General features: G+C 37.6%; 2 protein-coding genes and 1 pseudogene across 2 annotated transcripts; 1 reads left to right on the top strand and 2 right to left on the bottom strand.

Moving 5' to 3' along the window:
- LOC141390741 (aquaporin-like) overlaps positions 1 to 27,491 on the bottom strand; it is a 434,687-nt pseudogene that overhangs the window by 94,322 nt on the left and 312,874 nt on the right.
- On the top strand, positions 7,436 to 8,558 carry LOC141390544 (32 kDa beta-galactoside-binding lectin-like). The gene is made up of 3 exons (XM_073963488.1): positions 7,436 to 7,542; positions 7,608 to 8,207; positions 8,279 to 8,558. Exons 1-3 carry the CDS (start codon positions 7,451 to 7,453, stop codon positions 8,556 to 8,558), a joined length of 972 nt encoding a protein of 323 aa, XP_073819589.1. The 5' UTR covers positions 7,436 to 7,450.
- On the bottom strand, positions 25,647 to 26,874 carry LOC141390738 (32 kDa beta-galactoside-binding lectin-like). The gene is made up of 3 exons (XM_073963685.1): positions 26,751 to 26,874; positions 26,105 to 26,683; positions 25,647 to 25,976 (listed from the first exon to the last, which is right to left on the bottom strand). The coding sequence occupies exons 1-3, from the start codon at positions 26,843 to 26,845 to the stop codon at positions 25,697 to 25,699; spliced, it is 954 nt and encodes a 317-aa protein (XP_073819786.1). The 5' UTR covers positions 26,846 to 26,874; the 3' UTR covers positions 25,647 to 25,696.

Below are 27,491 nucleotides of genomic sequence, written 5' to 3' on the forward strand. Positions count from 1 at the left end.
CTTTCCAGGCTTCTGGTATAATATGGGTGGCTAACGATAAGTTGAGGACACTTGTTAAATACTCAACTCCAGGTTCATCCAGTTGCTTATGCATTACCATCGAGATTCGGTGTGAGACCAACGCTTTGGATGATTTCGCGTTTCGGATGGCATCTGCAACATCGCTCATCGTAAATTGTGGTTGTACCTCCCCGGCTGGAAGGGCTGTTCTTATACGGCGTAGCACACTTCTCTTCGCCCTATCACTCTCGGGGTGCTCTATGAACGACCGGTTAAAATAACACACGCACCTAGAACAGTTACTGTCACGCCGTTGAAAGTAACTGCCATTTTGTCATCCTTCTTTTCCGGATTCGAGAGTGATTTGACCGTTGTCCACAATTTAGTTAATCCTGCACCAATGTTGCATTGCTTCAGGTCGTCTATCCATTTTTTCCGCTTATGTTCGCCTACTAGCCTGTTGACTTCAGGAGTAAGTTCTATAACTCTTGGGTCTTCAGGGTTCGTACGACGAAGCTCATCACGCTCATTTGCTAGTCGCGTCGCCTCTGCAGGGAAATTTGGTCTTATTTCGGGTATTCGACCAGCAGGTATTTAGCGAGCGGCTGCAGCAGTAATGATGTCCCTGAGGGAGTGGCCAATTCTCTGAAGCGGTGCTTGGTAAATTCTCTGAACCCTTGCCAATCAGCTTTCCCATGGTTCAGGAAAGTACGGCGTTTAGAGATTATGAAATCGGGAGAGATGATAGGGAGGGGTCTGAGCTAAGGAAAATGACGGATTGCCAGGATACGTCATTTATCAGACCTGGTGGCACAATGGTGATATCTAGCGAGCTGTGGCAGTCTCCTATAATCCTCGATAGAGCGTGTTCATTCACCGTAGATCTATCAATTCAACGTGGAGCTATCAATTTGCTCGGCCAGCGATGTACGCCTAGGACGGAAAGCCAAAGCTCGTGATGAGCAAGACGGTTATTGCCCTCTAAAAGTGAACTAATATCGGGCATATAACGCCGGACATAGCTATTCATCGGCGGTATGTACACATTAAGCAGCTCTACCTCGTCAGTACCACACTTTACTGCTACCCCCATACATTCCATGTATGGGTCACTAGAGACAAGCTCAAGCGAGATAGGTCTGTACTGGACATACGGATGTATTAGGAAGGCAAGTCCTCCTCCTCCGCTTCTTGTGTGATTCTTCCGCAAAACGTTGTAACCATCGCGGCGACCATGATGTTTTTCCGACTCATAAAATCCACAATTTCGCTGATCTCATTGCGGAGACCGCTGCAATTGAATTTCAGGAATGATGCATTTCCGGGCCGTTGAACAACAACTTGCGGCGTTAGATGCTGCATTTGTTGTTGTTGGGGAGACTGCGGGGGCGTCTCGTATTCCGACGACGACGAAGTTGAAGACACACTGGGCGATGTCCTGACGCATCAAGCAGCAACATAGCTATCGCTGTAATCCCGGGTGCGACTAAGGCCAGAGTACCCATTCCATACATCCGTTACATCTCACCGATACTGACATATGGTGGATGCGGATCTGGCAAACGGAACAGATCCATGCTGGCCCGGGGCTCATCTCTATCCCGACACGGACCAGAAGAGGTCGGAGCAGGCATACCGAGGTGACGGCCCTGGTCGAAAAATCCTTCGAGTTAACCCGGTGCATAGAACCGGCCGCCTTTGGATTGCATGATGACCGTCTGTAGCGAGTATGCTTGCCACATGTGAGATAACGAAGTGTGTTTATGACCTCTCCATACGATTGTATGGCGGATGCGTTCGTATGTGCACTCTCCCTCTCTCTTTTACAGACTAGTTTAAGTTAGGTTAAATCATATTTTAATACTTAGTTCTTAAGAATATTTCTTACTTTAATATAGCCGTGCAGTACAAGCATTGGATGACGTAGGGGATGGAAGATAAAAAGGAACGGTCCTGACCGGCTTTAACATGGCAAAGCCCAGGATTTATCTTGGTCCCTCTTTCATCTCAAGTGGACACTGACCTACCCGTGGCTGCCTTTAACACCCGTTAAAGGTAGTGAGCTAACATGTGCCGCGCGTTCACCCATAAGAACGTTAAAAACTTGGGTTTGGACGTCGGATTAGTAACCCTCCCCTAGAAAAAGCAGCCTACTATGAAAAAACGAATGAAAATAAAAACAAACCCCTCTAAAGTTGACGAACCCCCAAAAGGTTTTAAGGACCATGATCTGCACCTGGAATGTTCGCACTCTTTATAGAGAAGGTGCAGTTTAAGCATTGACAGATGTACTTGAAAAGTACAATGCCGACATTACTGCCATACAGGAAATACGATGGATTGGGAATGGCGTCACAACAACACATGAAGGTGACGCACTGTATTATAGTTGCCATGATACAAAGCATGAGTTTGGTTGCGGATTTGTAGTTGGTCGGATGATAAAACATCTGGTCTCCAGCTTCACCCCAGAGAATGAAAGACTCGCTGCAATTCGATTAAAAGCAAAATTCTTCAACATCAGCTTTATTTGCGCTCATGCTCCCACTGAAGACAAAGACAAACAGATCAAAGATATATTTTACGAGCGCTTAGAAGAAACTTATGGCCCTGGCCATGACATTAAAATTATTCTATGCGATATTAATGCCAAAATTGGAAAGGAAAATATCGTTGGCCCAACAGTCGGGAAATTCAGTCTCCACAGTGAAACATCAGACAATGGTATGATAGAAAACATGGTAGTTAGCAGTACGAGATTCAAGCATCTGTCTGTCTCCAGATCAAAGAACAAGTAATCAAATTGATCATGTTGTGATAGATGGAAAACATTCATCGAGCGTGTTGGATGTACGATCGTTCCGAGGAGCAAACATAGATTCGATACGTACCTTTGCTGCAACAAGGTAGTGCAGCAAAGGTACGTACCCGTCCACACGATGCAAATAAAGCACGAACATATACATCGCGGAAGTTGGACATCGGTAAGCAGCAAACACAACAGATAGCCACAGCATATTCCACTCAATTAGCCCAATTGCTTAATGAAAGCACTTCTCGCCCCGATAACAAATCAGCACAATGGCAAAATATTGCCCAATCCATGCAAATAGCCGCAAAATCCATACTTGGATACCAGAGACCTCCACCAAGGAATCCATGGTATGACCAGGAGTGTCGTGCTGCTGCCGCAGAGAAAATTGCGGCATATAGAGCTACTCTAAAATCAGTAGCAACGCGTAGCGCACGAGAAAGGTATCGGGAGAAAAGGAGAGAGGAGAAACGTCTTTTCCGCAGGAAAAAGAGAGAAATAGAAAGGCGGGAGTGTGAAACAGTCGAGATGTACAGGAGTCAGAATGAAGTCCGAAAGTTCTACCAAAGAGTAAAACATCAAACTGATGGCTTTGGTACAGGCACATCCTCCTGTAGAGACACCAGCAAGGTAATTTGGTAACTGATACAGATAGGGTGCTCAGGATATGGAAAGAACATTTCTCCAAATAGTAGGGAAGGTGGCGAAGATACCACCCATCAATGTATACCACCCAGCCAAGATGAGGTAAAGAAGACAGCAATACACCGGCTGAAGAATAATAAGGCAGCAGGAGCCGATGGCTTACCAGTCGAGCTGTTCAAAACCGGAGGCGAGACGCTGATAAGATGTATTCATCAGCTAGTTACACAATCTGGCTGGAAGTACGAGTACCCGACGATTGGAACCTGAGCATCCTATGTCCCGTCCACAAGAAAGGAGGTAAGACTGTATGCTCTAACTATAGGGGCATAAGTCTTCTCCCTATTGCATACAACATAGTGTCAGGGATAATTTGCGAAGGACTAAAGCCTATGGTCAATGAAATAATTGGGCCATACCAATGCGGCTTTAGACCTGGCAAATCCACCATTGACCAGATATTTACCTTGCGACAAATCCTGGAGAAGACCCAAGAGATGTAGATCGACACTTACCGCCTTTTTGTCGATTACAAAGCAGCCTTCGACAGCCTCCTACGTTCAAAGGTATTCCAAGCCATACCTGAATTTGGTATCCCTGCAAAGCTCATTCGGCTTTGTAGAATGACATTAACTGATACTCGGTCTTCAGTTAAAATAGGAAAGAACCTCTCCGAAGAGTTTATTACCAAAAGAGGTTTCAGACAAGGTGACGGCCTCTCATGTGACCTTTTCAACATTCTGCTGGAAAAGGTTATACCAGATGCGAAGGTCAAAAGAAGTGGCACAATATACACAAACAGCCATATGTTACTTGCTTATGCCGATGACATTGACATCATGGGTCGATCGGTAAAGGAAGTAACTGATACCTTTGAAAAAGTGGAAAGGAAATCTTCTAAAGTGGGTCTGGCGGTAAACGGTTGATGGTGTCGACGCGCAAAGCGTCTATAGAGATCGGGCCAACTGTTGAGGTTGGTTCCTATAATTTTGAGGTAGTAGAAAACTTCGTCTACCTCGGCACCACCGTAAACACAACCAACAACATCAGTTGTGTAATACGAAGAAGAATAGTGTTGGCCAACAGATTCTACTTCGGACTGAGTAAGCAGTTTAGGAATAAAGCCACATCTCGTCAAACAAAAACAACGCTTTACAAAACCCTGATACTACCTGTGCTTATGTATGCTTCCGAAGCCGCAAACAAGGCAGTGTTTGTTGTGTTTGAGAGAAAAATTCTTGAAAAGATCTATGGACCAATCTGCGTTGATGGTGAATATCGATGTCGTATGAACCACGAGCTGTATCTGCTGTACAACGACATCAGTATAGATAAACGTATCGAGATGCAACGATTGCGTTGGCTAGGCCATATCATAAGAATGAGGGATGATGAACCAGCTAAAAAGTCGTATAAATACGTGCCACATGGCGGCGCACGCAGAATTTGCAGGCCTAAGCTTAGATGGAGCAAACAACTGGATGAAGATGTGAAAAGGCGCGGTATACCCGAAAGCGAAGCAGTATACTGAGCGAGTTGGATATCTTTTCTTAGTTCGGCTTATGGAACAGATTTGCTGTAATGGGCCAGCTAAGTAAGTAAGTACAAGCATTCAAACAGGAGGCATGTTTCGTAGTTTCTTACAAGAAGACCCCGCTTTATCAGTCTGTAGGAGGCCTCTTATCATTCTTCGACCGTCCTATTTCGTGTGCCAAAGGTCATTGCAATAAGATCCTGTTGTTATTGTTCGTTTTGCCTTCTGGATGATTGGTCTTCTGTAGCCTATCCTAGGTGCAGTGGTTATTGTTGTTGTAGCCTCTACAGGTGTAGTATGTATCGTATTGTGTAAAAGAAAGAAAGTAAAATAAGATTAGAGGGACATTAAGCATCCAGCTCGCTTCCTCGGACTGGATGTGTCCATAACGATTCTGGTGTAAGGTTAGTCGGGTTAGCTGGACATGCAAAAAGGTGTCTCGTGATGTGTGGGGTACCTCCGCAGTTGGGCAAACATCCGAGATGTCCGGGTTCAGGATTGAGAGGTAGCTATTTAGCTACCTGTAGATACCAGATCGGAGTTGTGATAGTACCGATCTGGTATCTCTGGGTAGTGACCTTTCATCATCACTTATGGGTGGTGGTCTTCCACCAGGCACAATATTGCTTGTGTATGATGATTTGTAGTTATGCACCATCTCTGTGTGGACATGTTTCATGGCAACTTCAATGTCTTCGGGGGACGGGTCTGGGGGCATTTGGGGGATGTTTTTAAGTTCGGCGCGGTAGTCTTGTCTTATGGGCTCGGTCCTCTCGCTAAATGGGTTTTTGGAGCTACGATGGCTAGGGTGGTTTGGATTTTGACACTTTATTACGTGTTCTCTCGTGAGCAGAGTGCAGTGCTCTTTGACCGGGAGCATCTTGGTCTGATGATGGTGGAGATGATTTTGAGGTGCCTTTGAGTGGCAACCTGTAGCTATTCTCATTGCATTGTTTTGCATGGTTTGAAGGTTGCTCCAATGGTAATTGTTTATGCTTGGGGCCCAGATTGGTGCCGCATAGTCCATTAATGGACGCCCAATGGCTTTGTAGGTGGTAAGGATTGTTTCTTTATCCTTCCCCCAAGTGCTACCCGTTAATGCCTTGAGAATTTTGTTGCGCTTCCCCGCATTTTCTGTTATTCCCTCTGCATGTTTGCAAAAGTATTGCAGGTTGTCGAAAGTGACACCTAGCATTTTGGTTTTTTTTTATTGTTGGGATGATTTGATCATCAATGTGTATATTAAGGTTTATGTTTACTTCTTTTGCCCTTAGGTGCAGTGGTTGAGGTCGTTGCTTATTTAGTATTCCCTTGTTTATTTATGAACGGATCGCTATAGTTCGGATTATGGGACAAATGTTATATATACAAGCAAATTTACCTAAATCATTGAGTCAAGACTTCGGCACAAAAGCGACTGGCTTTCATGCTTAAGTTATTTCCGATTAAAGACAAAAAGGCAAGGGGCAAGATAGTTCGGTCGTTCTTTATTCTATTATAATAAATTACTTAAAAACGAGTGTTATGTTGCTTATGTATTGTTACGAATGTAACTGATAGGTTTATGTTAATTTAGTTTAATTTCCGTTAATTTAAAAATTTGAATTGTAACGTAAAGTTTTTATTACGCAGTTACTTTATTTAACCAACAACAACTACCATGTAGAATTCTCTTCATCATTCTAGTTCTTACTTTACCTTTCATTAATGTGCTTTTGTTTCTTTTGCCATAATCATGTAATTATCCTTTAGTTTGCTACTCTTGTATTTCTTGCATTTGTTTGTTGTTGTAATTACGTCATTAGTGTGCTTGTCCACTTGTATCAATCTTCGCCCATGTATATGAGTATGGTTGTTCCCTTAGTGCGAATGTGCGTTTGTGTGTTCGTTGCACAGATTCGAGGTGTTACCAGATGTTCTGGATAACTCTCGAACACGGAGATTTTGGGATAAATACAGGTGGAATCAGCAACGGCGAGTTAGTTGTGTTTTAAGCATTGAACTGAACAGATCGGTTAAAGAACTAGAGACAAGCTGTGTGATTTGTAATTAAAGTCTGTTCCAAATAAGTGTAACAAAGTAAATAAAGCATTGTAGAAACGTAATCTGAAACGAACCCTGTTTTATTTGGTACAAATCGTACTGGAGAATAAAACAACGTCTACACGGATATTAGTTAAATCTAATTCCGTAACAGTATTATTATGTTCATCATTGCTTCCGGCAACATTTAAAACGTTATTTGCGGCGGCTGCAATTCTTCTGATTTTTTTCTAGATTCGTGGTTTGGAAAAATTACCTACTGCAATATAAATATACGTCAAAGTAAAAAATTATGCGGTTTGTGGGTTACAAATGAGAACCAAGCGCATCACAAATTATGCCTTCAATAGTTGAGTAGCGGAAAAAAAATCATACAAATAGTATTATTTAGCTGTCAAGCAAACGTCTTGCTCTGCAACATGTCCGCGTTGTTTCAAGGAAAACTCATAGAAAATTTGAGCTTTGGTCATCTCCTGCAGATTGGTGGCAAGGCAGAAAGTGAAGAATCATGGCAAGTGGTTTGAATTTTTGAAACACCTAAAAGTTGTTGCCAACTTGAAAATTTTCTACTTTCAGGTTCAGCATTTCCCTGTCAATGGGAAAATGCAGCGAAACAGAAACATTCGATACGCCATTTCATATGCTGGTGGATGTTGGTAATGAAAAAATTATATTTAAACGATTTGATGGCCAGTGGGTGGAAGTGGACAGTGAAGAATATGAAACGGAAAAATTTCGTCAGAATTTTCGCATCACAATAGCCGTCGATGAGAATAAGTTTTATGTGGGAATCAACGAAGAATCGTTTTCATTTGTTGCCTACAAGGCCCTCCTGACAAAATTAAGTCACATAAGAATCGATGGAAATTTTATGACACTTAAACAAGTTGATCATCGTAAATATTTTAGTGCAGCATGGCCAACGGTTCAAATTGCGGAAGACAATAGTTTACATTTCAGTCATGACATACCATGCCGTTGGCAACCGGGTAATGTCATGGTGGTGACCATGAAATTATTGGGTAAAATGGATGGTTGGTTTAAAATGGATTTTCGCAATTCCGAGAATTTTAAACGCATTGAAGTCCATATCAATGTAAGATTCAATATAAAGAAAATTATACGAAATTCCAAATTGCCCACAAAGAAGTCGGAAAATAATCCAGCCATGTTAGAGTAAGTAGAGGCGGTTCGTTTTTTCAAATATGAATATTGTTTGTGATTAAATGTTTTCATTTTCAATTTAGATGGGGTGACGAAGAAACCAAGGGAAGTTTTCCCTTTGATGTAGAATCCAAGCCATTCAGATTGGCATTTGGATTTACGAACACTTCCCTAAAAATGGCCAAAGATGGTGTATATCTTTTTAAGTATAAATATCGAACAGAGAACCTTTTACTCTTTTTGACGGGAATTAAAATTGAAGGACAAAAAGGCATGATTGTTCGTGTGCTTGGTATTGACAATTTGCTTTGCGATCATCCTAAATGTCATGGGTTTGAACGGTATTCTGAACTGTTAAACTAACTGAAATAAATATAAGAAAAAAAAAGGCTTAAGTAGTTTAATTTAGAATTGTACAATATGGGCTTAACGCTGAGAAAATGTAACTAAGGTGATGAGCTGAAGTTCAATGGGACTGTACAGAAAGATTCGTTTAAGAATGTTTGTTTTATAGATGGATTAATTGCCGTTGAAGAAGAGATCAAGAGGGCCAGTGGATGTTATTGTGTTATCACAAAACGTAAAAGTATTTAGAAAAGTTTCCGCACGATGGCTTACAGCAGAGGCTACGGGACTAGGAAATGGACGTGACGAGGCTCGTCGTACGAACCCTGAAGACCCTAGAGTTAGGGAACTTACTCTGGAAGGCAATAGGCCAGTAGGCGAGAATAAGCAGAAAATTGTGGCCGACACTAGTCAAAAAACGAAAGTGGTGGGGGAAAAAAATTAAGCCGTGCGTGAACGGATAATGCAAGATAGCCATGTTATATACCGTGTGATAGAGGCATACTTGGACATTCCTTCCACCAACTAACATCTATATTGCATGAACATCTGACCGCAAAAATAGGGTTTTCTCGTTAGATCCAGCAAAATGGGACAATCTTGTGGATTGGTTCAAAGAAATTGTGAATAAAAACGATCGTTGTGCTTCAAACGACGTATTGTAAGATCGCCACAGACGAACCTTGGATCTATGCTTAGGAGGCCGAAACAAAACAGGATTTTTTTTTCTGTTTATTTATTCTTCATTTTATAATCATACATACAACATACTGTTATAAACACCAGTCAATATAATTAATTACATTATACAACGGTCCTAATAACGGACTCTCAAGTAATATTTTTATGAATAGATTTGCATTTTCAACTTTTGATCCTGTATTTTCCATATTAATACAGATTAAATATAATATTTTGCAATGAAAAAACAGAATTACAAAAAACATTACTTGTATATTTTAAATTTATAAAAATAGTCAGAAGTAAAAGAAAAAACAAAAATTAATTAATTTGATAGCCACCAAAATTTTGGTGATTTAGGTTTTTGTGCACTATAAAAATCTTTATAAGGTATGGTTTTATCAAACCTGAGATCTAAATTTGTCATAGGTACATCGACTATTGCTTTTACATTAGCTCTTCTATAAATATGGTAAAAAATAGGAATACCGTTTTCGTTTTCTATTCTATTATTTTTATCTAAATAAACAAATGCTTCTGGTGGAACCCATCCTTCACTTATTGTTTTTGAGACATATTCATCGCTTATGTAGTAAGGGGCTAATATTAAATTGTTTGAATAACAGTCGGTTTTTCTAACAATTGTATTACGTATTAGGTTAATAATGAAAGTGTCTATTCTTGATATATTAGCAGCATTATATAGTTTTTTGTTGGATATATATTTTATGTAATTACTTTGTGGTGATCTAAATAACGATGTGCATGCCCTGAGGCATTTTCTTTCGAATACGCGAATTTTTTCCATGTTTGAAGGAGATATATTAAACCATATGGGACACCCATATGTTATAATGGGTCTAATAAGAGATTGGTACATAATTATTTTAACATTAGTTTTGATGAATTTAGAGTAGAAAAGGGACTTGTACATGAAAAAGGCTTTTCTGGCTTTTTGAAGAGCTTCGTTAACGTGGTTATTAAAATATAAAAATTTATCCAGGTAGACTCCTAGATATTTTACTATTTCTTTATTCGGTATTTTATTATTTGTGCATGATTGAATTGCAAAGTTTTTCCAGTTATTTCTTAAATCATTGTTGCATTTGTTAACAGGAGGTCTAAATAGAATAGTCTCACATTTTTCTACATTAATTTTCATGTTCCAATCCATTGCATATTTTTCTATTTTGTGAAACTTGTCTTGAAGGTTTTTATTAATTTGTTCCACTTTCTTGTCAGGGTGATAGATGATTATATCGTCTGCAAAGGAAATTATGTTATCCACTTTTTGTAAAATGTCCAGAAGATACAAATTGAAAAGTATCGGGGAATTAACTGTTCCTTGTTGTAAACCATTGATTATTTTGAACTTATTTCGACTCACTGAGTCTTGGTGATATACTCTAAAAGTTTTTTCATTTATCATATTATGGATAAGAATAATTTGGTTCAATGGAAATTCATAGACCATTAGCTTGAATATTAAACCCGGAATCCATATGCTATCAAAAGCGTTTTCCATGTCAATTAAACACGCACCAGTATAAAGACCCTTATTCCAGTTCCAGTTAATATCAGATGTAAGAACATGTATAGCATTGATGGTAGAATGATTATGTTTAAATCCAAATTGTTTTTCACTGAAAAGGTTATTCTCTATGCAGAATTTGTTGATATTATTATTAATACACATTTCGAAAATTTTGCTTATATTTGGGAGTAGGCTGATTGGTCTTAGATTTTTGGGGTTGCTGCAATCTTTGTCTTTTTTTGGTAATAAAACGACTTTAGCATTTTTCCATTTTTTGGGAAAATAAGAGTTATTTAACATATTGTTAAATAAACAACAATATTCGAAGATGAGTTGTTCAGGTAAGTTTTTTAAAGCAATGTTTGGGATTTCATCTTCTCCTGAAGACAGCTTTGGTTTTAGTTTATGGAATATATATAATATTTTTTCTCTTGTTACAAAGTAATCTCTATTATTGGTCTCGTCTATCGAATCAGCTTTAAAATCACTAATAAATGTTACTAAGGTGTTTCTGTTTCTTTCAAATGTTTCTTTGATTTCAAGGAATCTCTCAAAAAAATTGTTTACTTGTAAATGTAAATTATTTCTATTATCTAGAGTTTTGTTTGAATGAATATTTTCTAAGCAAGATCCAATTGTATCTAACATTTGTACTGGCTCGCGTATTATATAATTTTGCGAATCATCAATTACAACACTTTCTAATGGTATATTCACATTATTGAGAATATGTTCAGAGTTATTTGGTATTTTAATGTATTTTAAATTTAAGGGTTTAAATTTTTTGAAATTCTTTTTTATTACTTTAAACATGTTACTTGAATCTTTTGGGTCAATATTTGTTAACTTTTCTTGTACATATTTATTTATGGAGTTTAATAAATTTTCGTGTAAAAGTTTTTTAATTAACTTTAGTTTAGCTTTCAAAAAAATAATAGTAGAATCATGGAGTACGCTCTCTAATCTGTTATGTCTTTTAATAATTGTTACTATTTTGCTTTTCTCGGAATGCAGTTTCTTTATAATAGTATTAGTAAATTTGCCTATACCCTGATCTAGTTTTGTTTTAGGCGTAACCGCTTTTATTGTATCAAATATTATTTTCTCTATCTCATCTGTATGATCATCAATCTCTTGGTTTGTTAAATTTCTATCATTAGGAATCCGCTCGCCTTGATTAATTTTCCTAATTATCTTTTCTTTGAATTTAATCCAGTTTGTTTTCTTATAGTTATATTTGTGTTTTTCATCTACAAGGAAAAAAGTAAACTTTTCTTGAACATTGTCTAAGGACGTATAAATTTCGATTGCGTTATGATCACTGTCATATTCGAGAGTTTGAAGACAATTAACGGTATCATTAAGTTTCGATAGATGTAATCTACAGTCAGCGATACATACGTCTATAAAAGATCCCGTTCTTGGATAAGATGGTAGCTCTGTGGCGTAAAATTTACATCTAAGTTGAATTTCATTATCAGTTAACCATTGCTTCATTTTTGTCCCTTTTATATTATTGGTAGAGTTGCCCCAATCAGAGTGCCTACAGTTCAAGTCTCCCATTATTATGTAGTAATTGTTTAAATTGTGCAAATCCAGTGAATGTAAAAGATTATCTATATCAGGAATAAATTGTGAGTCATTATTACCTGAAGGGTAATATGCTGCAATTACGAAAAGGGCCTTGTTGTGAGCCATTGGAATTTTTATTAAACAAACCTCTAAACACTTTAACGACTCTGTTATTTTGTTTGTATAATGATAATGTTTTATTGTATCTTTTATTAGTATGGCGGTTCCTCCACCACGAATCGCATCCTTTCTATCTTTTCTAACAACTTTGTAGTTAGGGAATTGGAGAACATGCCTAGGGCTAAGCTTGGTCTCATTCAAAAGTGCAATATCAGGGTCATGCTTATTGAGGAATTGTTCTAAGTCGTATCTTCTGTTGATACGAATTAGTGAGTTTACATTTATGTGTATTATCTTAAGATTTTTGGTAAGAGTATTTCTATTACTGTTTGATGTCATCATTATCCTTCAATCATGGAAAAAACTGCGTCAATTCGCGCAGCCTGCAGTTGTAATTGTTTTTGCATGTTTAGTATTTGTGTGTTAATATTTAACATCATATTTTTTAGCTCTTCAATAAATGAAGTGTTGGGTAAGTTATTAAGATTATTATTGTTGTTTCCATTTAATACATTAGCGAAACTCATGTTTGGGGTTGTAAATGAATTTACATTATTTTTTCTATTACTAGATATAATGTTTTTCTTATTTCTAAGTTTTTGTTGTAACTCCTTATAGCGTTCACATCCTTTATATGAAGCAGGATGTCCATATTTCTGGCAGAGTATGCAGTACAGCTTTTCTCGTTCTTCAATCGGAACATTATTAATTGTGCATTGCCCTTTTTCGTGTTCTTTTCCACATTTGACACATTTTGAAGGCATATAGCAATTTGAGGCACTGTGAAAGAACCCTTGACAGTTACGACATTGGGGTATTTCAGGTCTTCTTATGGTATCCCAGTAGATATTACGATGGAATAGTAATTTAATTGCTTTAAGTTTTTGGACATTACTGTCCGGAGATATTTGCACCATAAATATACGTAAATCATTTTTATGTGCACTATTATTGTTTTTAGTGATGAATGGACTCACTTTAATAATTTTTAGTTCATTGTCTTGTAAAGAAGATAGTTCGTTGAAAATGTCTTCAGTACTTAAAGATTTGTCTAAGCCTTTTAATAAAAAGGTTTTAGTTTTTATTCCCTTTGGGGTAAAGGTAAAAAAGCTTGCTTTAGTTTTTTCAAGATATGCTTTCACTCTTAAGAAATCATCTAGGGAGTTCATTAATAATGATTTTTTATTTCGGTATTCCTTAATACTGAAATTTTTTATTTGTAATCCATTTTTTATGAATTCAATTAAGTCTTTTGTTTCTATATCTATTATGTTTATTGGTGGAATTTTTTTGTTTTTATTTTTTGCATTATCATTATTGATCATTACATTCTGTTGAGAAGATTTATCATTACAAGTGTTTGTCGTGTTGTTTGATGGTAAGCTAACACTTGGTTGTTGTTGCTTTTCTTTATTTTCTTTTACTTGGTTCTCAAATTTTTTTAATAATTCTTTATCGCACTGCTCATCAGTGTTGCCGCTCGAAAAATTTTTTTCGGCCCAAATTTTTCCTAAAAACGGCCCAAAACGACCTAAAACGGCCCAACATTAAAAATTAAAACAAAAATATATATTTCTCATAGATACCTTTTATTACTTTTAGAAAAATCGAAAAAAAAATGTTGTCTATTTTTACGCAAAGGTAGTATGTCGCAAAAAATTGTCTGAGATATAATGATTGGAAGCAAACAATTTATTGTGATTTGAATGTAGCATATATATAAACTTTAAGTGCGTGTTTCTCGAAACGGCGTTTTTGAAGACGGTCCAAACGATAGCTCTAAAACGAATTGACCGATCTTCATATGACCTTATTATATTATTCATGTAAGCTTATTAAATACATACATAAAACGCTTGCCTTTAAGCGAGACAGATTAAAAAAATTATTTTGCCCAATTTTTTGACAAAAACAGTCAATTTGTTTCGGTAAAGTCGAAATTTGGCTTTGACAGCTAAATTTTTTTAAGAATATTTTTTTAATTCTGTTTTATTAGATTCCTAAAACGCTTACAAAAATATACTATGATCGGCCCATCCGTTTTCGAGCTATCGTTGGCACCGCAAAACGCTTTTACAAAAAGATGGTTTCGCAGATAGCCATTTATTTACCTCAAGAATATACACTATTTTTCAACAACAAAAATTCCAAAGGTATTATAAGATGTATTCTTTGAGATGAAAGAAAGTATAGTTTCACCGAGTCTTAGCAAATTCCAATCTGTTACTATTAAATCGGGGTCACATTCTACAAGTCTGGGAAAATGTAATACCTGGTTCATAATAGCAAAACTTCGTTTGAGGTTACCTTATATGGAGTTATTATATTTAGTAGTTTAAGCGCCATTATTACATCCTTTCTTTTACTATTGGATGGATTTGAAAACGCAAAAAAAACAATTTGCATGCATTAAAAGTGTAATTTTCACACTAAACGTTAATACACACGGTGCGCCTTAAATAATTTAGATGAGAAATATCAAGAAACAAAAAAATCGCCGGAGGGATTTTCAAATAAATCGCGATTTAAGTTTACATTTTTAGGGTTCTTTAGGTTTTCACAATTTTGCTTGGAAATCGCGAGTCCTATTTAAATTTGTCTAAAGAAAATGTTGTAGCTGTGAAAATTTTCCACAAGATTGACCTTTTGTGATATTTTCGTAGATTTTTCCGTTTTTGAGATATAGAAGGTCAAATTGAGACAATGCACTGACTGTATCGCCTCCTTATAAAACAATGTCATTACTGCAATTTCCCAAATTAAAATTATATATCTTGAAAATGGTACAACCTAGAAAAAAATAAATCATCCAGTGTTGTAGAGAATTTTCACAGCTTCAACATTTTCTTTAGTCCCATTTTGATGTGACTTGCGGTTCCCAAGCTAAATCTTGAAGACTCTAGATAAAAACCTAAAAATTTGTACTGAGCCTCTATACCTCAAAAATAGTAAAACCTACGAAAAAACCTAAAGGTCAGTGTTGTAGAGAATTTTCACAGCTACAACATTTTCTAAAAAACCCTAAAATTGTGAACTTTGATCGCGATTTATTTAAAAAACCCCCAGCGATTTTTTCTGTTTATTTTATTTTTCTTATCTATAAACATTGCTGTTTCAGAATCCGCGAAATCTTCCAATGTGTAAGCGGTTTTCATCAAATGTTAGTTAAGGCGCACTGAGCATGATATTGTTTTATAAGGGGTCAATACAGTCAGTGCATTGTCTCAATTTGAACTTCTATATCACAAAAACCGTAAAACCTACGAAAATATCATAAAGGTTAATCTTGTGGAGAATTTTCAAGGCTACAATATTTTCTCCAGGCCCATTTACATAGGACTCACGGTTTCCAAGCAAAATCGTAAAAACCTAAAGGACACCTAAAAATGTGAATTTAAATCGCGATTTATTTTAAAATCCCTCCGGCGATTTTTTTGTTTCTTGATATTTCTCATCTATGAGCATTGTAGTTTCAGAATCTGCAAAAACTTCTCAGGTGTAAGCACCTTCCATTTACATTTGGTTAAGGCACAACGTGTACAAAGAAGGTCCTCCTTCAATTTTAATCATTACTTGCAACTTTAAGTTTGCCGAAACGCTATAAATCTGTACGCAAAATCCAAACTATAACAAAAGAAGAGTTGTAATAAAGGGGGGTATTTGGGTCACTTTTATAGTCTATTCCGTTATTATTTTGATCTAGTAATTTAATATAAAACTCCAAAACAGCAAATTTTATTTCAAACTTTTCATTTTCTGTTAAGTAAGAGTGCATAAATGTAATTGTCTGCTTTTGTGCTTACAAATATTTATGAAGTTTCGAGCTAGTACGATTTATTTTTGTAGTCAATGCCAATATACTGATGCGCTTTTTTATTATTTTTTTTTTTTTTTAAAGACAATTTGGGTTGACACTCGGATATAAATAGGATAAACCTGAACTATCTGCTTGAAATTCATTCTTAAGGTTCTTAATTATAGGTAAAATATATGCAAAAAATAGAAAAAAAAAACCTCTAGCTTGGCATGATTCCGTTGCCACCAATTTATTATGAACACAATGCATGAATCTTTACCAAATACTTAAGTATCACGAAAACAAGTGAAATGTGACGCAGTGATTAGTTGGACAGATACAATAATTACAGCAACAACAACAATAGCATTATAAAAATACACAATAACAAGTAAAAAAGTATCAGTCGGCTTTGCCGACAGAGATATACCCTCAGCCTGTGCAAATTGAAACACCTTCTTCACAAAAAACATACGTATTTAGGGGGTCGTATGAACCGACAAAAATGTTGATTAGGATTAAAGTTCAAAAATTTTGCGGAAAAGGTACTTAAAGGAATGGACCGACATAGACCATGGGGGTGCCATTGGAGGTTTTTGCACCCTTCGGGCTGTTTTCTCAAGAAGTATGGACTTGCCCCTGAAACAATTTTACCATCGTAATTGAGGCAGCGAATGTAAGTTGCTTCAACAAAAATTAAATAAAAAGCTCGATTAATTAAATTAATTAAATCTCACAAATAATGGCCTTCGCCCCTAAAAAGGCAAAAACTTTAAAATAAAAAAAAAAAAAAAAAAAATTAAAGTGATTCAATAGCAGGTCTTAAAGTGAACTTATCCAAAATTTTGTATAGGAGGTACGGGATGGAGTGGACAAATATAGTCCATATTCGAACCTGATCTATATCTGGTAGATATTATGAGAATGTGTAAAGTATGGACCAAATCGGTCACTCCCATCAAGAGTTATCGTGCGCACAATTTTTCCGAATATTTTTGAACTTTTGTGGGGTAGGTACCTGAAGGAGTGGACCGATATGGCTTATCTACGAACTTAAAGTAAGTTTGGAAACAATATTACGAAGGCCAAATTTTGGCCGGAATCGGCATTTCCGTTCGAGAATTATCTTGCGCTTCCACCCATAAACATGGTGTCATAGGGTTTGTTTTTCAACTTTCAGGCTATTTTTTCAGGAAGTATGGACTTGCCCCTGAGGAAACTTGTACCTTCGTATAGTGGACATTGAATACAAGATGTTACAACAAAAACCAAGGCGATTGGATAGCAGGTCCTAAACTGAACTTTCCGAAATTTTGTGTGGGGGGTACTCGAAGGAGTTTACCGATTGAGTCCATATTGGAACCTAATCTAAGTCTGGTAGAAATTTCATAATGTGCAGAGTATGGACCAAATCGGTTACTCCCTTCAAGAGTTATCGTACGCACAAATTTTCCGAACATTTTCGAACTTTTGTGGGGGAGGTACCAGAAGGAGTGGACCGATATAATCCATCTTTGAACTTGAACTAAGTTTGGACAAAATATTACGAAAGCCAAATTTTGGACCGAATCGGCAGATCCGTTCGAGAGTTATCTTGCGCTCTAACCACTACACACGGTGTCATAGGGTTTTTGTAACTTTCAGGCTATTTTCTCAGGAATTATGGACTTGCCCCTAATGAAACTTACAGCGCCGTATAGAGGACAGCGAATACAACTTGTGTAAACAAAAATCAAAGCGATTCGAGACCAGGTCCTAAACTGAACTTTTCCTAAATTTTGTGTGGGAGGTACCCGAAGGAGTGGACCGATTGAGTCCATGTTGGAACCTCATCTAAGTTTAGAAGAAATTATACGATGTGCAAAGTATGGACCAAATCGGTTATTCTCTACAAGAGTTATCGTGCGCACAAGTTTTGCGGCAATTTTTGCACATTTGTGGGGGAGGTACCTGAAGGAGTGGACCTATATGGCCCATCTTCGAACTTAAATCGAATCTGGACAAAATATTTCGATACCCAAAATTTGAACCGAATCGATTAACCCGTTCGAGAGTTATCGTGCGCACCAGCCTGCCAGACAGACAGACAGACAGACAGACGGACGGACATTGCTAGATCAACTCAAAATTGTCTGAAACGGATATCGTACAAACATACTTGGGGTCTAAAACCATTATTTCGATGAGGCACATTTTTGGTCGTATCAAAGTGTAAATACCCTCTTTAGCCTAAAGGCTGAGGGTATAATAATAGTGTATAAAACATATTTGCAAAAATTTAGAGGAATATGTATTGGAATATAAAAATTATAGCGATTTTTTTAAAAAAAGATTTTTTTGTCGATTTGTTCCATATCCGCACTTATGACACAAATGTGAAATATTGTAAATCACATGGAACAAAGTGACAAAAAAATTTTCCATCTTTGCCTCAATAAATTAAATACTTCTAAATCGAAAATTAAAATTCTGATTTTTGAAATGTGTTTTAAAACTTGTAAGTTTTTAAAATATTAATTTAATAACTGAAAAAATTTTATGCTTTCCCATCGAGGCGTGGATATCTCGGAAACTAGAGCAGATTGGAGAAAGCCGACTAGAAATTCAGAAAGAGCATACCGGAAAACCCTAGAAACCACCTGTATCTCAAAAAGTCAAAAATGGCGTATGCAACACTTAAGCATGACACCGACGATAAGTCAATTGTTTCCAGCGTACGTAAATACTTTATGAAACACTTCCAATGGTTTCGTTTCGTATTTTCCATAGGAACAATACAGAACAAATCATAACCCACGTTGAACGAACTCGCTGTTTTGTTTAAATTCGTGAGTGCGAACAAAATGAATAGCGAAAAGTTCTCAACTCCACAACAACAGATAGAAAACGAAAAAGTTCGAAACACATGAACGATACAATGAATGATTCGTTTGGTGGTTGAAAAACCTCAAGCACATCAAGCGTAGTATGTTCCAAGTATGTTGCAATCAACTGTGCGTGTGCCTGAGTGTGGCGGCATTGGTCATTTCGCAGAAAAATCGGTTCAGTAGTTTTGTAGATGTGACATATTTTAAAAAGTAGGCGTGGTCACGCCTTTGGGACCTAAAAAAGTGGATAAGGTCGGAGACACAACCACAATTGTCAAGCAAATTAATTTCCAAACCGATACATTCGTTATTATTGTAAATATAGCATTTTTAAAGAAATAGGGTATAAGGGAAGTACCCCGCCTCTTCCGAAATTCCCTGTACATTCCCTGAAAATCAATTGAGTAGTTTTTGTAGAAAAGATTAAAATTGAAATTTGAAAAAATGGAGCGTAGCAGTGGCCTGGTAAAATTTTCTTTGCATAAAAACATAAGTTAGGTTATGGAGAACATTTCAAAAAGAGAATTATCCAAATCTGTCCAGAAGTTCTCAACTGATGCCATTACCAACGAAAGACATTTGATTTTTTTTTATAAAGATATGTATTTATTTATCCCAAAAACATAAAATATTTAATTTTCCTCACAAATCATAATAAACTCCTGTGCGGTACATTATCATTACAATATTTTTTAGTGCTCCGACTGCGGATCCCTACGATTTTTAGTGCTCCGACTGCGGTACCCAACGTTTTTAGTGTACCAAAATGTGGTACACTACGATTATCGTTGTGCTTCGGAACAGTATCACTAAAATATTTGTTAGTATTTGTGTTCCGGAACACTAACGCTAAAAAATATTTTAGTGATACTACACTCGGAGCGGTACCCCATGTTAGTGTACTGTTTATTTTCGAACTCTGATTTTTGCAGTTTGTCTGTCACCCCTACCGTTCACAACTGCACTGGATGAAATAATGAATTTATGTTGTTCATAGATAAAAAGTATCTGACACCATCACGCAAAACCTAGGTATTAATTACAAATTATAGCCCAACTAATGGTTATAGCAAACCGGGCCAAGTACCTCGCAGTTAATGCTAGCTATCCTATAATGCTATTATTGCCAGAGATCGGCAAAATAAGGCACATTCAGAAAATAAATCACGGGACCAACAGAAAATAAAATTAGATAAGACGAGATTCCTCGCCGGTCTAAGCCAACGGTTCACATGTTACTGGAAGTTTTCAGCAAAGAGGAGTATTTTATCCTCTTCTGAGAAAACGCTAACGAGGGTATATACCAGGGTTTCGGAGTCGAGGTATTTTTGGCTCGACTCCGATTCCGATTCCGACTCCAGACGAGTTTTTTTCACGACTCCGGATCCGACTCCGACTCCGGGTCGACTCCGATAGTGAATTTCTATACCACTAAAAATGAATAAAATGTGCACAAATTTTTAACTTTTTCCTATATTTAGCCTATATAGGCTAATGTGTTAGTTTTTCCTTACATTTTCATTAGAAAGGGCATTCTTTCGAATACATTCGACATATCAATATTGTTTCTGCCGAATCTTACATTGAAAAATAGCAAAGTTTTTGTCGGTTTTCCTTTTTTTTGCACGAGCAAATTGAGGACGGAATTCTCCTCCTTGAGAAAATCTTTAAGCATTCAAAATATGTGAAAATGAAGGGGCAATCCAATCATAAGGACTACATGCAATAAAAATTATAAACAATACATGACCAACTTTCAAACTGGATGTAAGCCAACATTTTTTAGCCTTAAAAGGAGACCCCCCAATTGTAAAGCTCAATAAAGGCAATTTTTTATGATTTTTTCTTTTTCTAGAAAACTACGTAAATTTTTGGCAGATTTTTTTCTTCATATGAAAGAGAAAAATATTGCAATGTTTTGAGGCCGTCTACAAAACCCTGTTTGTATTAAAGCATGTTGCGGTGCCAACTCTAGCTCGAAAACTAATAAACCAAATGTCATATATTTGTGTGGCCTATTTCGAGAAAAACACAGTTTATATGCTGCATACAACATATAATAAATTGTTCCCATCGAACGCTCATACTAAGGCAATATTGTTCCGATCGACTTATTTGACCACATATTCTATGCTATTTATACTTTCTATTTTTTTCTGAAATATATAAGAAGGGATAACCCCTTAAACTAAAATTCGGCGCTCACATTTTGATTTTTGGTGGGGAGTGGATAACTTTATTAAAATATTTGTGATATATTGTGTACACCTGGCGGTCAGATCCGGTTATTTGAATGTCTAAATCTAAAGCCCTCGGGTGACGTAGGGGATGGAAGATACCTGACCGGTTTTAACATGGCAAAGCCCAGGATTTATCTTGGTCCCTCTTTCATCTCAAGTGGACACTGACCTCCCCGTGGTGTCACCTGGGGAACTGCCTTTAACACCCGTTAAAGGTAGTGAGCTAACATGTGCCGCGCGTTCTCCCATAAGAACGTTAAAAACTTGGGTTTGGGCGTCGGGTTAGTAACCCTCCCCTAGAAAAAACAGCATACTATGAAAAAACGAAAGAAAAGAAAAACAACCCCCTCTAAAGTTGACGAACCTCGCAAACGTTTTAGGGACCATGATCTGCGAATCTGCACCTGGAATGTTCGCACTCTTTATAGAGAAGGTGCAGTGTTCGCATTGGCAGACGTACTTGAAAAGTACAAGGCCGATATTACTGCCATACAGGAAATACGATAGATTGGGAAAGGCGTCACAACAACACCTGAAGGTGACGCACTGTATTATAGCTGCCATGACACAAAGCACGAGTTTGGTTGCGGAGTTGTAGTTGGTCGGAGGTTAAAACATCTGGTCTCCAGCTTCACTCCAGTGAATGAAAGACTTACTGCAATTCGAATAAAAGCTAAATTCTTCAACATCAGCTTTATTTGCGCTCATGCTCCCACTGAAGAAAAGGACGAACAGACCAAAGATATATTTTACGAGCGCTTAGAAGAAACATATGACAGTTGCCCTGCCCATGACATTAAAATCATTCTAGGCGATTTTAATGCCAAAATTGGAAAGGAGAATATCTTTGGCCCAACAGTCGGGAAATTCAGCCTCCACAGTGAAACATCTGACAATGGTATGAGGCTGATAGACTTTGCAGCTGCAAGAAACATGGTAGTTAGCAGTACCAGATTTAATCATCTCGATATTCATAAGGGCACCTGGCTGTCTCCAGATCAGAAAACAAGAAATCAAATTGATCATGTTGTGATAGATGGAACACATTCATCGAGCGTGTTGGATGTACGATCGTTCCGAGGCGCAAACATTGATTCGGACCACTACCTTGTTGCAGCAAAGGTACGCACCCGCTTAAACGTAGCAAACAAAGTACGAACAGACACAACACGAAAGTTAGACATCGGTAAGCTGCAATCACAACAGATAGCCACAGCATATTCCACTCAACTAGCCCAATTGCTTAATCAAAACACTCCTCATCCCGATAACATATCAGCACAATGGCAGAGCATTGCCCACTCCATGCAAACAGCCGCAAAATCCATACTTGGATACCAGAGGCCTCCACCAAGGAATCCATGGTATGATCAGGAGTGTCGTGCTGCCACCGAAGAGAAAAATGCGGCATATGGGGCTACTTGACAATCCGTAGCAACGCGTAGCGCACGATAGTGATACAGGGAGAAAAGGAGAGAGGAGAAACGTCTTTTCCGCAGGAAAAAGAGAGAGATGGAAAAGCGGGAGGGTGAAAAAATCGAGATGTACAGGAGCCAGAATGAAGTCCGAAAATTCTACCAAAGAGTCAAGCATCAAACTGATGGCTGTGGTACAGGCACATCCTCCTGTAGAGACCAGCAAGGTAATTTGGTAACTGATACAGATTGTGTACTCAGGATATGGAAAGAACATTTTTCAAAACTGTTGGTATCCAATAGCAGCGAAGACGACGAAGATACCACAGTCCCAATCCCAGAAGATGATATTGAATGTATACCGCCCAGCCAAGATGAGGTAAAGACAGCAATAAATCGGCTGAAGAATAATAAGGCAGCAGGAGCCGATGGCTTACCAGCCGAGCTGTTCAAAACCGGAGGCGACACGCTGATAAGGTGTATTCATCAGCTAGTTAGCACCATCTGGCAGGAAGAACGAGTACCCGACGATTGGAACCTGAGTATCCTGTGCCCCGTCCACAAGAAGGGAGATAAGACTGTATGCTCTAACTATAGGGGCATAAATCTACTCCCTATTGCCTACAAGATCGTGTCAGGGATATTGTGCGAACGACTAAAGCCTATGGTCAACGAGATAATTGGACCATACCAATGCGGCTTTAGACCTGGCAAGTCCACCATTGAGAAGACTTTAGTACCAAAAGAGGTTTCAGACAAGGAGTCAGCCTTTCGTGTGATCTCTTTAACATCCTGCTGGAAAAGGTTATACGAGAGGCAAACGTCAAAAGAAGTGGCACAATCTACACCAATAGTCACATGTTACTTGCTTATGCTGATGATATAGACATCATAGGCCGATCAGTAAAAGAAGTAACTGATACCTTTATGAAGGTCGAAGGAGAATCTGCTAAAGTGGGTCTGGCGGTAAACGGTGAGAAGACAAAGTTGATGGTGTCGACGCGCAATGCGTCCATTGAGCTCGGACCGACTGTAGAAGTTGGTTCCTATAATATTGAGGTAGTAAAAGACTTCGTCTACCTCGGCACCTCAGTAAACACAACAAACGACATCAGTTGTGAAATAACAAGTAAGAAAAGCGTTAAGTTCGGTCGGGCCGAACTTTTTATACCCTCCACCACAAATTTCAGCCGTTTTGGTGTATTAATGTGGCCACAACCTTTAAAATACCGAAATTCGGAAGGTACCGTTCCATGGGGGCTATATGATGGCGTGGACCTATACCTACAAATTTCTGGGGGAAAGTTTTATACGCCTAAAGAAGACTAAATACCAAATTTCAGCCATATCGGTGTGATAATGAGGCTAAAACGTTCAAAATGTCGAAAATCGGGATATATTGTATTATGGGGGCTATATCAACACGTGGACCTATATAAACATTTTATGGTAGAAATGTTTCTTAGCCTCTGGAAACACAAAATACAAAGTTACAACCGATTCTTTGGTCAAATGGGTCTAATACATTCAAAATATATTAAAATGACGCGTACTTTATAAGGGGCCTTATATGGGGGCTATACCAAAACGTGGACCTATATAACCCAACTTTGTAGGAATATTTTGTGGCCTCTGGAGACACAAAATACAAAGTTACAACCGATTCTGTGGTCAAATGGGTCTAATACATTCAAAATATATTAAAATGACGCGTACTTTATATGGGGCCTTATATGGGGGCTATACCAAAACGTGGACCTATATAACCCAACTTTGGTAGGAATATTTTGTGGCCCCTGGAGACACAAAGTACCAAATTACAACCAATTTGGTGGTAAAATGGGCCAAATATCTTAAAAATTCCTTAAAACGACGACGCGTCACGCGTCATTTTGTATGGGGGCTATACGAAAGCGTGGACCTACATAGCCCGCTTTCAATACCAAAAGTCCTACGTAAATATAACATATTTTCCCAAAATTTCATCAACCTACGTCAATCCGTTCGGACGCTAGAGTGATTTCCACAGACGGACAGACGGACAGACGGACAGACGGACGGACATGGCTATATCGATGTAGAATTGCACGCTGATCAAGAATATATATACTTTGTGGGGTCTACAATGATTATTTCGAGTAGTTACAAACGTAGTGACAAACTTAATATACCCCCATCCTATGGTGGAGGGTATAAAAAGAAGAATTATATTGGCCAACAGATGCCTCTTTGGTTTAAGTAAGCAGTTCAAAAACAAAGCCACATCTCTTCAAACAAAAATAACGCTCTACAAAACACTGATACTACCCGTGCTGATGTATGGCTCCGAAGCCTGGGTACTTGCGCAAGCAGACATGCCATGCTTGGTGTTTTTGAGAGAAAAATTCTTCGAAAGATCTACGGAACAATCTGCGTTGACGGTGAATATCGACGTCGCATGAACCACGAGCTGTATCTGCTATACAACGACATCAATATTGTCCATACTTCTTGAGAAAACAGCCCAAAAGGTGTCCAAACTTAGTTTCAGTTGGAAGATTGGCAACAACTTCCTGTACTTCCCTCCAATATTTAAATAATGCCACTAAAATGGTATGCACGATATCCCTTGAAGAGGGCAACCAAATTGGTCCAAACGTTGGATGTCCTAATATTTTGTCTAAATTTAGTTTCACTTCTAAAATGGGCGATATCGATCTTCTCTTTATGGTCCCTCCCCCACAAATTTCAACAATTGTGTCGATCTGTCCGTAGATGAAAGTATCATTTCAAGTTGGCTGAGGGTATATTTCTGTCGGCAAAGCCGACTGATATTTTTTACTTGTTTTTTTATCATTTTACTTTTTCATATGAAGAAGAAAGAATTTAAACAAATAAAGATGGAATGGTTTAGTTAATATTTATTTTTTAGTTTTTTTAGTTTTAATTATTTCAAACCTCCAACTGGGAATATTTTTCAAATCCAACACATGAAATATCCTCCATTTGAATATGATTCAATTCAGTAATTTTCACAGTTAGGTCATCTATTCCAAATATTTTCCAACCACCAATAAAACCTAAAACATTTGGTGTTCGGTAGGGGAAGGTAAATAAATATACACCATCCTTGGCAAGCTTCAATTCATTTTCTCCAAAGGCCAGGGCCAACTTGAATGGTTGCGTAAAATCGTCGAATGGAAAATCGCCAAGCTGTTCCTCGTCATCAAAACTAGAACGGTAAAAATGAGTTAAGAAATTTCAAAGGCAATTGGGTCAAACTAGATAAGTGCAAGTTTTTTTAACTATTATTCCAAAAATCCAAAATTTCCCCACAAATATCAAAATTTTCTGACTCACCTAAAATGATCTCCATCTGGAATAGTCTTCGAATTCAGGATCACAGTTTTGTTCTGAAAATTAACCCTCAAATGTAATTCTTGTCTCTCTGGGTCATTGATATTTCGCAAATGGGCAATCAACGAGCCATTTTCATTGCCATCCATCTCTGCTCCAACAATCATTACATGTCCAGCTTTAAATGACATCGGTACATCGCCACTAAAATGTAAACGTTCTTCAAATGATTGAATGGGTGGCCATACAAATGGAAAATATTTTCGATGATCCACCTGACGCACCAATTCCAAACCACCACCATCAATTTCCAGCTGAGTCAAAAGACTTAAACGCAGGCGATATTTATAGGAAATATCTAGCGTGTTGTTAATGCTTATGTGGAATTTCTCATCAGCCATAACGATATAGATGCGGAATTCTTCGGAGAATTGTGAGGTTTCAAATGCCTTTGATTCTTCATCACACCATTCTCCGTTAATGTACTTTTTCAAGAGAATCATGTCTTTGAGGAAATTAACACTGATCTGGAGGCCAATATTGGAGTCTTCACCGTCGCCGGTCCTAAGTGTTATTTGAAATCTGAAAGCGGCATTATTAATGGTCGTCATTGAAGTTTGTAAAATAACGTTGGCATTGGTAACTTTACCTCTTAGCATCCTCCTTTGCTTTACCAGATATTTCCAAAACATGTCCAAATCGCAAATGCTCTGCAAAATTACAGTGAAAAAATGTATCCGACATTGTTTTTTTACAACGTGTTTTTAGCCTATCGCAAGCTGACTGATGAATAAGTGAAGAAAGTTTAAACGAGCTGCGTAAAAAACGTTTGCGGTGAGGGAATCTAATTTTAATTTGAAATCAAATTTAAATATGAAATAAAAATGAGAATGATTCACATGCAGTGTGGGAATAGGCTACATAAAAATGCTGAGTACTCTAATATCCACGCTCACTGAATGGATGAAGTGACTGTCCATGGACTGGTTTTAATAGGTTCTTGATATGTACTATGGGGGCAGTGATGCTTTACAAGACTATTGGAACCAAAGTCAGATACAAACAACTAAGAACGGAGTTAAGGTTTGCCGGCATGAGCTTTTATAACCTCCACCCCGAACTGTATGAAATTACTAAGCTCTTCCTCTATGTTTAGGTTTATTCCTTGAGGAGCAGAATATCTTAACTGATGATAGCCAATATATATTGTTAATTTTCTAGCCATTGAGGTTCCAAAATACTAAATTTCATCCAGCTTTTCTATCCTCTGACAACACCAAATTACAGCAATCTCTGTTCAAAAAAATTCACAAAAAAATCCCTCGAAATATATAAAATTGGGGAATACCGAATAAAATTGCGAGTAAGTTTTCCGTCTTCCCGGAACACG

Source organism: Musca autumnalis, unplaced genomic scaffold, assembly GCF_047663935.1.
Source record: "Musca autumnalis isolate F117 unplaced genomic scaffold, ASM4766393v1 scaffold_1, whole genome shotgun sequence".
Taxonomy (NCBI): Eukaryota; Metazoa; Arthropoda; class Insecta; order Diptera; family Muscidae; genus Musca; species Musca autumnalis.

Excerpts from the sequence above, each read along its gene's own strand:
- LOC141390544 (XM_073963488.1), top strand. The coding sequence starts at position 7,451 with ATGTCCGCGTTGTTTCAAGGAAAACTCATAGAAAATTTGAGCTTTGGT. Across the intron at positions 7,543-7,607 it reads GCAGAAAGTGAAGAATCATG|GTTCAGCATTTCCCTGTCAA; the intron begins GCAAGTGGTTTG and ends TTCTACTTTCAG. Across the intron at positions 8,208-8,278 it reads AATAATCCAGCCATGTTAGA|ATGGGGTGACGAAGAAACCA; the intron begins GTAAGTAGAGGC and ends TTTTCAATTTAG.
- LOC141390738 (XM_073963685.1), bottom strand. The coding sequence starts at position 26,845 with ATGTCGGATACATTTTTTCACTGTAATTTTGCAGAGCATTTGCGATTT. Across the intron at positions 26,684-26,750 it reads GCAAAGGAGGATGCTAAGAG|ATTTCAAATAACACTTAGGA; the intron begins GTAAAGTTACCA and ends TGCCGCTTTCAG. Across the intron at positions 25,977-26,104 it reads CCAGATGGAGATCATTTTAG|TTTTGATGACGAGGAACAGC; the intron begins GTGAGTCAGAAA and ends TTACCGTTCTAG.